This window comes from Bos indicus x Bos taurus, chromosome 1, assembly GCF_003369695.1.
Source record: "Bos indicus x Bos taurus breed Angus x Brahman F1 hybrid chromosome 1, Bos_hybrid_MaternalHap_v2.0, whole genome shotgun sequence".
Classification (NCBI taxonomy): domain Eukaryota; kingdom Metazoa; phylum Chordata; class Mammalia; order Artiodactyla; family Bovidae; genus Bos; species Bos indicus x Bos taurus.
In genome coordinates this window covers 86,923,162-86,938,026 of record NC_040076.1, presented here as the reverse complement: position 1 = coordinate 86,938,026, position 14,865 = coordinate 86,923,162, and the positions used below count along the sequence as shown (strand labels likewise).

Sequence of the window (14,865 nt, the reverse complement as noted above, 5' to 3'; positions counted from 1 at the left end):
TCAAAACTACAAGATATCACCTCACACCGGTCAGAATGGCCATCATCAAAAAGTCGACAAACAATAAATGCTGGAGGGACTGTGGATAAAAGGGAACCCTCTTGCACTGTTGGTGGGAATGTAAACTGATACAGCCACTATGGAAGACAGTATGGAGATTCCTTAAAATAACTAGGAATAAAACCACCATATGACCCAGCAATCCACTCCTAGGCATATACCCTGAAGAAAGCAAAATTGAAAAAGACACATGTATCCCACTGTTCACTGCAGCACTATTTACAACAGCTGGAACACGGAAGCAACCTAGATGTCCATCAATAGATGAATGGATAAAGAAATTGTGGTACATATACACAATGGAATATTACTCAGCCACAAAAAGAATGCATTTGAGTCAGTTCTAATGAGGTGGATGAACCAAGAGCCTATTATACAGAGTGAAGTAAGTCAGAAAGAGAAAGATAAATATTGTATACTAATGCATATGTACAGAATCTAGAAAGATTGTACTGGAGAATTTATTTGCAGGGCAGCAGTGAAGAAAAAGACAGAACAGATTTACGGACATGGGGAGAGGGGAGGAGAGGGTAAGATGTATGAAGAGAGTAACATGGAAACTTACATTACCATATGTAAAATAGATTGCCAATGAAATTTTCTGTATGCCTCAGGGAACTCAAACAGGGGCTCCGTATTAACCTAGAGGGGTGGGATGGGGAGGGAGATGGGAGGGAGGTTCAAGAGGGAGGGGACACATGCATACCTATGGCTGATTCATGCTGAGGTTTGACAGAAAACAACAAAATTCTGTAAAGCAATAATCCTTCAATTAAAAAATAAATTAAAAAAACAAAACAAAACATGTCCTGATGAATTTGTTGCTACATCTGGTTTACTTTGAAGGCTGAGGCACCTAGAGAGACTAACTAGGTAAACACAGCTCCAGAGGCTGGCTGGCTTGTTTCCTCTCTGCTGACAGTGGTAAGAGACATTTCTGACGTGTGGTTGCAGGTGTGCTGACTGCCCACGTGACCTCCTCTCTCTGCAGAGGCTGCATAGTACTCTCTAGGGATCTCCTTCCTGGGAGGCAGCTTCAGGCCTCACTGAGCCCCTGGGCTCCTTCCCCGCTTCTCACTTCTGCACCTCCTGTACATCTTTCTTAGGGACTTGTAGCTAACAACATGTTTAGGCTGCTGGCTAGGAAGAAAATCCAAGAGGAAGCATGGAGGAAACTCCTTGAGGGAACAGGCATTTTTAAAAATAGCCCAAATTAGGAATATTTGGTTCTTTGACCTAAAATTACAATACTTTGAGCCGAGATGAATTTGCAGTGACTTTTCAATAAAATGTAGGATATGGAGGCAAAAAACTCCACATAAGGCCTCACTGAATTTAACCATTCAACCTGAGCTTGAGCAATGTCAGTCTTCACACACAAACAGGTTCCCCATTTAAGATATGCATAAATGTGTACGTGGTGATAACTGTCTTTAGTAGAAGAACTGGAATTTTAGGGCACTTTGGGTTAACATTAGTTGAATTGCATGCTGTTAGGTATTACATAGTCTATGTATAGCCTAGATAATATCATGCAGAATATAAAACAGGTCCAATGTTACACCATGGCAAAAGTGGTTGCTGTTACCTGTATTGTAATGGCATTGTAACATCATGACTGTCTCACTGACTGACACTGAGACCAAGACAGCCACAGAAGACACTTCAGGGCAGTCCCTGGGAGAGATCTGTACCCCAGAAACAGAATTGATTGTTTACATCAACTATGAAAATGCAAATACTCAATTACATTAGAAAGTGATAGGGCACTTTTGAAGTGTTTCTCACATTATGTGATTAACATTTAGCCATCTATCCATTCATTCAACAAGTATTTATTAAATACTGAAAAACATATTGCTTTATTTTATTTATGTAACTTGTGGTATAAAATTTTGAGAATAACCTAGAAATAGTGCCCAGAATTCTAGATTGTGTGACACAATTCATTAAAAAAACCTTTACTGGGGATCCCTGATATGCCAGAATCAGGTGAAGGACTGGGCAAATAGTGAACAAGATATGCATGTCCCAATATACAAAGAAAATGTTTGCATGTTTGCTGTATATATTTGTATATTATGCATGTCCTAATTTACAAACAAAATATTTATATGCTTATTGCATATTTTTGTTGTATTACATGTTGCTCTTCTGCTCTTTTCCCGACATCTTGATGATAATTTATCTCCCATATTTTAATAACTTTACTGCTTCACATGTTCATTCCACATGACAGTTGTCTACACCTTCCTTTTCCTTTATTTTAGAATTTTTGAAGGAGTCAGAGAACATCTGTCTTACTGGAAGTCACAGAAATTTTGAGTCATAGATTGAATAAAATGTAACAGCTTCCTGTTTAACCTCTATTACTTTTAAAACATACTGAATTCTAAGGGATTTATGGAGTAAGTTTAAAGTACACAGACTCAACACTCATTTATTTCTCACTTAACACTTTAAGCTAGCTTCCTGCTTTTTTGCATCAAGAGGTGTACAATAACCCCAGGTAAAAACTCAGAAAACAATTTCATTTCTGGTGTGCCAAGCTGTGCCTGAAGGACGCTTAATACCACAATCTTAAATCCCAGTGCTTGGTGTGGTAAGGGAGAGTGTTGGTATTAGGGCTTTTTTGAGCTCTAACTGTGCATTATTTTCTCTAGCATAATGGATTTCCCGTAGGTGCTGAGATTTTACTTGGCTTTTTCTCTGTACATAGTCTTTGTACTTTCTTCATCTCAAGTTTGTCTTTTAAAAATATTCTGTAATGATCAGCAGAGTATATAATAATCTTCCATGCAGTAAATATTTCTGAAGGATTGACAGAGAGGAGTTACTAGAAACCATGCCACTTAGGAAAAGAAAATGGACTAGGTGCTTCTCATTTTATGTTATTGTCACAGTACACGTCCTGTGTCACTTAGGTGTGTTGGGGAAAAGGAATAAATATGCATTTTATAGTTCAGGCTGTAACATTTCAAAGTATACTTTGAAATTGCTTCTTTTGAGCTGATAAATTAGATTATGATCAGTGTTTTATTACTTCCTCTCTGACTGTTCTTTACTTTGGTAAAATTTATTTTGATTGGGATAACAAAAGAAAAGATATTCATGGGCTAATGTTAGATGAATCAACAATGGTTCCAACAAAAATATTTGCCTTCCACATCTGTATATCTCCCAGTTATAAGTGCATTGGTCAAAAGCAGTAGACATGAAAATGATGGTTCCATTTAATTAAAATAAAACTGAGATTTGAAATGGAGAATAATAAAAAAAAATAAATAAATACTAAAGTCCATCTAATCAAGGCTATGGTTTTTCCAGTGGTCATGTATGGATGTGAGAGTTGGACTGTGAAGAAAGCTGAGCACCAAAGAATTGACGCTCTTGAACTGTGGTGTTGGAGAAGACTCTGGAAAGTCCCTTGGACTGCAAGGAAATCCAACCAGTCCATCCTAAAGGAAATCAGTCCTAGGTGTTCATTGGAAGGAATGATGCTGAAGCTGAAACTCCAATACTTTGGCCACCTCATGCGAAGAGTTGACTCATTGGAAAAGACACTGATGCTGGGAGGGATTGGGGGCAGGAGGAGAAGGGGACGACAGAGGATGAGATGGCTGGATGGCATAACTGACTCGATGGACATGAGTTTGGGTACACTTCGGGAGTTGGTGATGGACAGGGAGGCCTGGCGTGCTGCGGTTCATGGGGTCACAAAGAGTCAGACATGACTGAGCGACTCAACTGAACTGAGGTACCCCAGAGGAGGAAATGGCAACCCACTCCAGTATTCCTGCCTGAAAAATTCCATGGGCAGAGGAACCTGGGAGGCTACAGTCCAAGGGGATGCAAAGAGTCAGATATGACTGAGCAACTGAGCATGGATGCAGGTACCACTGTTTTAGCTCTTGAGGTGCAGTGTTACATAAGAGACAAGATCCCTTTTCTCATTAAGGTTACGTTTTAAGGTGGACAGAGAACAGACAGACAGATAAATTAAAATAAATAAGGGAAGATAAAGTGATAAATGTAAGAGTGAAAAACAAAATTTGAGCTGTTGTGCAGCAACTGGTGGTCAGCTTCAGCTTTTCTGAGGCGTTGACACTTGAGTTAGAATCTGAATGACAAAAAGGAATCTGCCACACCAGGATATGGGGGAAGAATATTCCCTGCAGAGGAAAGAGTGGAGACCGCAGGCAATGCGGCTGCTGTGCAAGATGAGCACAGTGGTACCCCTGGAGCTCGTGAAGGGCTGAGATGCAGAAGAAGCTGGAAAGGGGATCAGGTGCCAGGCCTGAGGCAGGATGATGACCAAAAAAAAAAAAAAATGAGGGTTTAAGAACAGAATAGAATGTGAAACAGAAGGAATATTGGACCCAGATAATATAGAAATGGAGACTGCAAACACTGACTTGAGCCATGATTTTTCTTGCCCCAGGCACGGTTTTCATCTGGGTCTCGCTGTTGTTTAGAACAATCTCTAATAAAGCTGATCTGCGGTGCCATTCTTTATCAGTCCTGAAATGAAGAATGTGGCACTTTTTGTTCTCTTTAAGAATCTGAGATTCTACTATAGTGCCCATTGGAATTTACCACTTTTTCCCTGATTACCAACATAGTACACATTTATGACAGAACATTTGGAAAATACAGATAAGCTAATGGAAGAAATTAAATCACTCCCAAGTGATTTAGCCACCCAAGGATAACTACTGTTAACAATTGGACACAGACTCTCTTGATTATACAGTGCAGTGATTCAGAATACAGGCTCTGGAGTCTGGGAGGAAATCATGACTTTATAACTTGCTAAATGAGAGTTCTTCATTTTCAGTCTATCTTAATTGCTTATAAAATGCCATGCAAATGTCTGCAATATCTTTAAGCCTCAGTTTTCTCATCTGCAGGATGAGAACAGTAACATTACCTTCCTCATAGGCCTGCTGGGAGGATTAAACGAGAATCCATGCAAAGCTCCTGAGGCAGTGGCTGGCACAGAGTATGTATTCCAAACACTCAGTCGTATCCGACTCTTTGTGACCCCATGAACTATACAGTCCATGGAATTCTCCAGGCCAGAATACTGGATTGGGTAACCGTTCCCTTCTCCAGGGGATCTTCCCAACCCAGGGACCGAACGCAGGTCTCCTGCATTGCAGGCAGATTCTTTACCAGCTGAGCCACCAGGGAAGTCATTCCAAACATATGAAGTATTAAGCTATTATAATTTTATGAACCTGGGATCATACTGTAAAGTTGTCAGTATATAAATGAGTATTCCAATTATCACTAGACATTTTACGTGATCTTAATTATTTTTCTATGTTGTAGTTTTTAATGGTTATATAGCATTTTACTGTAGAGATAGTAATTTAGTTAATTCTGCTGTGGTACACTTGGGCTAGTCCCAATTTTCACCACGTAAAATTCTACAGATAAAATATTGCCAACTTTCATGACTATTTCCCTAAGACAAATTCTAAGAAGTGGCTGAGTCAAGTGGCATGTATATTTCCAAGACTCTGTGACACATTTTTATTATGTCTTCTGCTAAGGATTTTGATTAAACCCTCGATAAGAATAATGTCGGGAAGTAAGTCGTTCACATATGTGTGCAGTTTTGTAGGTCTGATTTACCATCAGCTTGGTGAAATACAACCCCCACCCCCATGCCTCATGTCTTTTTCCCCACACCTGTTCACACCTTCTGGTCAGCACCATCCTCTCTCATTCCTTAAGGAAGCTTCTCTGTTCCAGGTTTCCAGCTGAGCAAATATGCTTACAGTTTTCTGATTTGCTAGGAATTCTGCACTTAGTCACTTCACCTGAAGCTATAAATGGATAGCACTTTTAGTACATTAGAAATCCAAGCCCCTCATCTTACAATGAAGAAACTAAAGTGGAAGGGAACAAATGCCTTATTTAAGTCGGTGATCTGTTCCATGCCACTGCTGGATGGTAACTCAGAGCTAGCTCATTCCCTTGTCTCTAGTACCTAGTTCAGCAGCCAACATGTATAGACAGCCATTAATGTTTGAGGATAACTACTTGAAGTAATTTACAGCCTTTTAGGATTTTGCAGCTGGAAAGGACTGTAGAAGTGTGGAAAAATGAGACTCACATGGATTAATGAGGTATATTATTGTTGTTCAGTCGCTCAGTTGTACCCAACTCTTTGCAACCCTCTGGACTGCAGCCCTCCAGGCTCCTCTGTCTATGGGATTTTTAAGGCAAGAACACTGGAGTGGGTTGCCATTTTCTTCTCCAAATGAGATATGATGTTTAGTTATTAGTGGCAAGTTGGAATAACAACTCTGGTCTCTCAATTCCCAGGACATACAAGGAAAAACCAGGAGAAAATCAGGCTTCCTTGGTTGAGATGGGCATCATGCAGAGAAGGGATTCACCTAAGTTTGCCTTGGTCCAGAGAGCGCAAAGCCAGGGGTAAGAAAACAGGTAGTTGCTGGTAGATCAATTTCAGCCTAATTCAGGGAAGACTTTTTAATAGGATTGTCCAGAACTGAAATAGGTTTTCTTGAAAAGAAGTGAGTTGTTCCTAACTGGAAATGTTCAAATAGAAACAGGGTATGTTTGAATAAATAATTTGCCAAGTATGTTTAAAAAGAAAACCTGTTTTGTGTGACTGGTTGGAATAGATGACTTCTAAGATCTCCACCAAAACTAAGATTAAGTGATTTTATGAATAGACAGATGGACAATTTTTTTTTCTTGTTGATATGTTACTTTGTACTTATGTCTTAATAGTGTGAACGCATTGTCTCCTCCTTACAAATAGGAATAGATAAATTCTAAAGTCTTTTCTTCCCCAAGATTCTATGGTTCCAAATAATCTTTTTAGTGCTAATTCAGTGTATTATACACAGTAGGAGTTCAAAAGAAACAAATTCTCTTTTAGTCAGAAAATTCTGCATTTAAGATAAATTGAGCTACAGCCTCCATGCAATTGAACAATTTGAACTCAGCTGGTCTCAATCAAATCTATCAGTTGATCACATTCAAGAGCACTAAATATGCATTAACTTGTTTTTTTTTAATAAAAAGGTTAAATCTAAAAGAAGAAATTTGGGTGGACTGTATTGTGATGAGATTAAAGTGTTCTCTTACTAGGTTTCTGATTGATGATATGAAATTTGACTGGAATTATTTCCTAGAATATAGAGAACTTTTTAATATTAAATTGCTAGTATGATTTAATTGCACTTCAAGTATGAAATCACTGAAAGACTGCCCACTGTATAATACTTTCATCCAAATTCTAGTGGTAAGACTGACAGATAAATGAACCATATTACAGGAATACTTTCAATTTGCAAGATTTCCCATCAGTAATAGAAATGGAGGTCCTGACAAGTTCATACTTGGATTGGGTGAAAAGATCCACTCTCAAATAGTCATCAAGCAAAGCTTTCGTGAGAATCATAGATGGGGCCTGTGATGCACTCTTTGCAAATCTAACTAGGAAGGAAATGGATAAAAAACAGCCAAGGATGTCTTTTTTGGCTTCCCTTTTCCTTTCCTTTCTTCCCCCACCCCCTCTCTTATTAGAAGGTTAAACAAGGAAAAGTAATGTTCAAAGTAAGTGTTTAATTTATTAACATTGTCATTGTTTTAAACACTCAACAGTAAAAAAAAAAAAAAAAAAAAATTATGGCTCAAGTCAAGATGGGCTATCATTGATTAGAATTTCTCAGCACTGCCTTTTTCCCCCACCCAGTGAGGAAAATGTATATTTCAGGGATAGCAAGACCTTCTATGTTTCAGACATTGTCCTATATGTCAGAGAAAAAACAATCAGGCATGAAGCTTGACCTCATAGAAGCATAGCAAATGCATAGCATAGGTTCATCACGGGAGCCTGATGAGACTTGGAGTTCTTCCTGACCCAAAACTCCAGACAGTCATTGCTTATCTACCACAGAATTATAAGAGTTGACAACTATTAGTCACCCCATGTAGGAAGTCAAAAGTTCTCTGGTAACCAGGTCTCATTCTAACAATTATAGTCATGGTTTGTTTATGTCTATAAAGACCCATTTCAACCTAGAGAGCTGGAAGGGAGCTCAAAAGGGAGGGAAGAGATGTATACTGAAGATTCTTAAGACGTATACGTTGCTGACTCACGTTTTTGTACGTCAGAAACCAACACAGCACTGTAAAGCAATTATCCTCCAATTTTTAAAAAAAGACCCACTTCATATGTATCTTGTTTGATTTTCTGAATTCCATTCTCAGAAACATGAAACAGAAAAAATAAACCAAAAAGCTACCTCCACAGCTGCTTTCGCTCTTTCAAATTCTTCTTCTAAGGAATGGTTTCTGGAAAGCAAGGCGCTCCCCCAGCGCTGCTCTTTGGTCAGTCGAGCCTGAAATAAACCAAACATAATTTTGGAATCACGTAATATAAAATACAAACATTTTTCCTTTTCTCATTGTATCCTAGACTTTAAGAAGTACCTGTGACTGACGTCACTTTTGGAGTACTTTGCAAACAGAACGCTTCTTAAACGGGGACGGTGCCAAAGCGCGCGCCCCGCTCACACGCAGGCATCCTCTAACAGAGAGTCTCAGCCAAGGTCATATTAAAACATCAACACCCAGGCCCTACCTCCCAAAGATCTTACATCTCATTGGTCTAGGTTCAAGGCGTTGATAGGTCAGGAAGTCTCCCCATGCAGTTAGGCTGGAGAATCTCCGTTATAGAATACACCTGGAAGCTGATGTCTGCGCTTTCAGCTTGTTAGGAGGATCAGCCTCAGGTGAAGCTGCGAAGGCTGCAGCCACGGAAGGTAGCTGCTAGGCCTTTCTCCTTACACTTGAGCTGGGCTTCATGCTGAATTCTCTTTCCTTTGCCTTCCCTCTCTTTGCACACATCTGTCTCATGCCACATTTCCTCAGGTCACTGCTCTCTGCTAAATAGTCACTTGGATAAAATCATGTCTGGTAATGCCAAATGCTTTGTCACAATTAATAGGAAATGTGATACACAACTTAGCTAAATGCAAATATTTCCAGAAGATCCTCCACAGAGTTTGCTAGAATTTTAAAAATATCTATTTTAAATTTCACAAACAATGATTACATTCTTTTTGAAAAAAATTAATCATGGTAAATCAGAGGCATAATTCTAGACATTACCCCCTTGAATTTGCATGTATATTTATGCACCCATGGATAGAATATCACAGTGTTTCAAAAAGCTTTTGGAAACGTAAATGGTGCTATTCTGTGGCTTGTTTTTTTCCTATTCAGCAATGTACCTTGGAGAGTCTCCACATGTTGCACTCCTAGATCTATCTCATTTTTTTCCCAAGGATTTCCTAATAAGCATTCACTGTATGTTGATTAGAACTCTCTCCATGAGCATTGAATGTTTCTGATTTTTCTCCATGTGATTGCTTGTTTTCTTATCTATCTTCTTCTCTGATCCTCTTGCTCTGCTGTGGGGTCCACAGCGGGAGGACTTTGGTAACTCTTGTACTGCCCCACCGTAAACCCAGGGTCTGACAAGTGATACATGCCCCAAGGATGCCTGTGTATGGATTGTGGGAGGAGGCCCAGCACTGCTAAGGCAGCTAGGCCTTGGGGAGCAGGGGGAGAGAGGCTCGGAGTCAAGTCCTCCACCCACTTTCACTGCAGGGCAGGGGTGGCTCCTTGGCCATGTGGGAGATTACTGGCCTGCAAGGATGCTCAATCCCTGCTTCTAGGGGAATTACTTGAAAAGACCTGGGCCCCACCCCAGACCAATGAAGTGATCTTTGAAGGTGGGGCCCAGGAATTAAATGGTTGAAAAGCTCTGTGGTGATTTTTAAAAGTAGCCACATTCGAAAACCAAAACTATGGCAAAACTTTGCTGTCCACCCAGCACTTACCATCTCTTCTGTTCAGTTGCTTTTCATTTTTCTCCACCATTAATGGTCCTCAAGAGGAACCCCCCTCTTTGATGATTACACAGTATTCAATCTGTGGGTTGGGAAGATCCCTTGGAAGAAGACATGGCAACCCACTCCAGTATTCTTGCCTGGGAAATCTCATGGACAGAAGAGCCTGGTGGGCTACAGACCATGGGGTCATAAAGAATCGGACACAACTTAGAGACTGAACGACACCAGTACCAGGGCTTACTACATGCCAGATGCTGCTTCAAGTCCTTTACCTACTGGAACTCATGTTGTCTTTTCAACAACCCGAGGTAAGTACTAGCATTGACTTCATGTCCCTGAAGCACACACAGCTGACTTGACTTGTCCCTGGTCTCACAGCTAGCTAAGTGGTAGGACCATTGCTTCTGGGCCATGCTCAAAACCACTGCCTCTCACAGGAGGCTGTGCTCAACTGGCCATTTTAGGAAGATGCAAAATATAGAAAAGCTGTCCCTTGGAGACGGGGACATTTATACAAGGTTGAGAGAGCTAGCCAAGAAGCTGTCTAGAATACCGTGGGCTGAAAATAATAATAATAAAGTAATTACTAGGAATGTTTCTGAGCATAAACAAGTCTTAGACTGCCTTCTGCTTTAATGGATGTGAAAGGTTAATTTATTGGAACACTAATTTATGTTTTCTCCTCCTTGATGTATTTATTCCCTGCTGTATCCCTGGCCCCTCCTTCTAAGAGTAGGTGCTCCACAAATAATCAGTAAATATTTGTTGAAAATATACTGTCAGGGAATACATGAGTGACCAAAGTAAAGGTATTTCTCTTCCCTACTCCCAGAAGGTAGCTGTGTGTTCTCAGTCAAGGTCTCATGGCCAATCTGGAGGCTAAGGAGAGTTTATAGGAGATTGAAAGGGACTTGATTTTTGTGCTGTACCTGGACTGGCAGATGTCTGTGCTAGTAAACCCTGGCTTGGGGGTGGGGTGAGGATGGCTGCAGGATGTCCTAGTGGGGTTCCTGGTAAAGAGTGATGCCTGTGAATAGCTCAGGGTTGAAGCCTCTGGAGCAGTGCCTGTGGTCAGAAAAGGGAGGGTGATGAAGGCAGGTCAGGGCAGTGATGCTACTGCCTTGGCATCAGTGCCTTGCTCACTGGTGGGCACCAGTGGCCTCTGAAACAAGCATCCTCCCTTATTCTCTGGGCCCTGTGGAAGCTACTGTATTTTTCTAATCCAGAAAATCGAGTCAGGGAGGGGAAGCCTGACACAGGTTCCAGAGATTAGGATATGAACATATCTTTTAGGGGGGCCACCGTTCAGCCCACTGCCACCCTCATCTGACACTCTTGGGTGATAATATATTTGCTTAACAAATATAAAGGTGCAGATGATTACCTTTTAGAACTGATAACCTATTAGGATCTTACAGCCTGGTAGAGAAGTTAATGCCAAAGGAGATATGACTTTATTGTCTTATAGACAGTTAATCAACCTTGTATCTAACTTGGTAAACTTTTTATTTTGATATTTCTTTCCCAACTGGCTACAGAAATCTCTGTTCCTTATTCCTTTGGTTTTAGAACCAACTCTTTTATTTTCCTGCAGGTTCGTTCATGAAACAAATATTCATTGAGATAAAGTTAAAGAAAATGGACACAACATGGTAAGAAATAAACTCTATGCATTTATATAATAATGAAAGATATTAGGAGAAGAAAGAGGAAGCACCAACATTTTTGTCCCCAAGACACCTCCTTTAATTAGAGGCACTTTTCACCAGTGAAATATGATCTGTCTTTCCTGTGAAGCCTGACCGAACAGGACTCCATTACTGTCACTGGCTTCCGTTCATCAATGTTTCATGACCCAAGTGGATTATGAATCACAGGATGCAAAAGGCACCATACATCAGGAAGAAGAAAATCTCTCAGGATTCTAGACTTACAGTTTATGTTCTCTTAACTGCCTAAAACAGTAAATGTAAATGCAATCTCACAGTGCAAATGAAATTTTGTTTTGATAGTACAGTTACTATTTAGGTAAATGCTATTTCCCACATTGTTAGGAAAGCCTTATGTTATTACTAATTTGAATGTTTGCTACCTCACATTTTAAAGCCATCTATTTTTCCTAAGGAAGCATAAAATAAATGCTATAAAATATAAGGAGATACTGAATATAAACAGAGGCAGTTTGCAAGCTGAGGGTAGTATACATCTAAAGGTTCTGAAACTTTTTAGCAATGCAGCAGTGTGCCCAGACATGCTGATTTAGGACTGAGAATGGAAAACAGACTAAACACACAGTCAAGAACAGCCTTCTTTTTGAACAATATATATATATATTTTACATCTAATTTCATTACGGGCAAAACTGTAATACGGAAAAACATAAATAATGCTAGTAAACTGCAGATATTTGTTAATATTTAACTAGAGGAATGATAAACAAGACAGTCACATCTGTAAGTTTGACTTGCAGCTATTTTGGTAGCACAATGGCTATAATAGCAGTTCTTAAGCTTTAGTGTGCATTAGAATCACCCACAGGTCACCTTCCATTTGCAGGGCTCCACCCCTTGGGTTTCTGAGTCAGTAGGTGTGGGGTGGGGCTATAGAATTGTCATTTCTAACAAGTTCCCAAGTGATACTGACACTGCTGGTTTAGGGACCACACTGTGAGAACTTCTGATCTAGGAACTGACATTATGTGTATGTGGGTGGAACTCTGGAGTTCACAAATATATTCTGACGTATTTCTTTCCTTCTTTGCATGGTTTTGAAAAAGGCTCTACAATTAACAGTTACCTCCTGGAAGTGCTTTGGCTTTAAAAACAGCATTTTAATTCATTTAAGCTAATTGGATTTTAGGGTATTACAGTCTCCAAAGAAGGAAAGCATTTAATTCCCCCAGCTGTCGATTGCACTGAATGATCAGCACTAGGTGAAGGGAGAGAAGAAAGAATTAAATAACTCTGAAAATAATATTATCCTTTATTCTCTTTATTCAAAATTATGACTGTGATCAAAACAGTCATATGATCAAAACAGTCAAATATGATTTGCAAATGACTGTATTTGTGGCTGTGGTTGTCCTAGCATAATTTTCTTGGCTAACATCTAAAGCCATCATTCATAGCTCCTCATACAATTGATAGATATCTTCCACCAAAACACATTTTAAAAAGGCTCAGTATCTTTCTGAAGGAATTGGAGGAGAAAAGGGATTTGCTTAACTGTAGAGAAGAAAAATATAACTAGCAGAGATTATATAACAGTCATTGAAAACAGTTTCTCTAAAGTCAGTTTCAGTTCAGTTCAGTTCAGTCGCTCAGTCGTGTCCGACTCTTTGCGACCCCATGAATAGCAGCACGCCAGGCCTCCCTGTCCATCACCAACTCCCGGAGTTCACTCAGACTCACGTCCATCGAGTCGGTGATGCCATCCAGCCATCTCATCCTCTGTCGTCCCCTTCTCCTCCTGCCCCCAGTCCCTCCCAGCATCAGAGGCTTTTCCAATGAGTCAACCCTTTGCATGAGGTGACCAAAGTACTGGAGTTTCAGCTTTAGCATCATTCCTTCCAACGAACACTCGGGACTGATCTCCTTTCGGATGGACTGGTTGGATCTCCTTGTAGTCCAAGGGACTCTTCAGAGTCTTTTCCAACACCACAGTTCAAAAGCATCAATTCTTCAGCGCTCAGCTTTCTTCACAGTTCAACTCGCACATCCATACATGACTACTGGAAAAACCATAGCCTTGACTAGGCAGACCTTTGTTGGCAAAGTAATGTCTCTGCTTTTTGCCTGGGGAGAAATCCTGGTTTACCATTTACTATTAATGGTGACCTTGGACAAATTACTTAACCTTTATAATCCTCAGTTTTTTGGGAGGGTGGGGCATGCCACTTGGTTTGTGAGATCTTGTTGTTGTTCAGTTGCTAAGTCCTGTCTGACTCCTTGCGACCCCATGGACTGCAGCATGCCAGGCTTCCCTGTCCAATCAACTCCCTGAGCTTGCTCAAACTCATGTCCATCGAGTCAGTGATGCCATCCAACCATCTCATCCTCTGTCATCTTCTCCTCCCGCCTTCAATCTTTCCCAGCATCAAGGTCTTTTCCAAAGAGTCACTTCTTTGATTCAGGTGGCCAAAGTATTGGAGCTTCAGCTTCAGCATCAGTCCTCCCAGTGAATATTTAGGACTGATTTCCTTTAGGACTGACTGGTTTGATCTCCTTGCAGTCCAAGGGACTCTCAAGAGTCTTCTCCAACACCACAGTTCAAAAGCATCAATTCACACAAAATTCAACACAAAGCTTTCTTTATGGTCCAAACTCAAATCTATACATGACTACTGGAAAAGTCATAGCCTTGATTATATGGATCTTTGTTGGTAAAGTTATGTCTCTGCTTTTTAATATGCTGTCTAGGCTCATCATAGACACTTGATGAGGAGCAAGACACTTCCAAGGAGCAAGTGTCTTTTGATTTCATGGTGGCAGTCACCATTTGCAGTGATTTTGAAATCCAAGAAAATAGTTTGTCACTGTTTCCATTGTTTCCCCATCTATATGCCATGAAGTAATGGGACTGGATGCCATGTTCTTCGATTTTTGAATGTTGAGTTTTAAGCCAGCTTTTTCACTCTTATCTTTCACCTTCATCAAGAGACTCTTTAGTTCCTCTTTGCTTTCTGCCATAAGGATGGTGTCATCTGCATATCTGAGGTTATTGATATTTCTCCTGGCAATCTTGATTCCAGATTGTGCTTCATCCAACCTGGCATTTCTCATGATGTACTCTTCATACAGGTTAAATAAGCAGGGTGAAAATATATAGCCTTGACATACTCCTTTCCCAATTTGGAACCAGTCCGTTGTTCTATGTCTGGTTCTAACTGTTGCTTCTTGGC

General features: G+C 40.2%; 1 protein-coding gene across 12 annotated transcripts in view; it reads right to left on the bottom strand.

Moving 5' to 3' along the window:
* PEX5L (peroxisomal biogenesis factor 5 like) overlaps window positions 1–14,865 on the bottom strand; it is a 314,349-nt gene that overhangs the window by 121,986 nt on the left and 177,498 nt on the right. For all 12 annotated transcript variants that reach the window (XM_027540357.1, XM_027540356.1, XM_027540363.1 and 9 more), the window contains one exon: window positions 8,352–8,447. In XM_027540357.1, coding sequence (XP_027396158.1) covers window positions 8,352–8,447 — 96 coding nt within the window. The remainder of the gene's footprint in view (window positions 1–8,351; window positions 8,448–14,865) is intronic.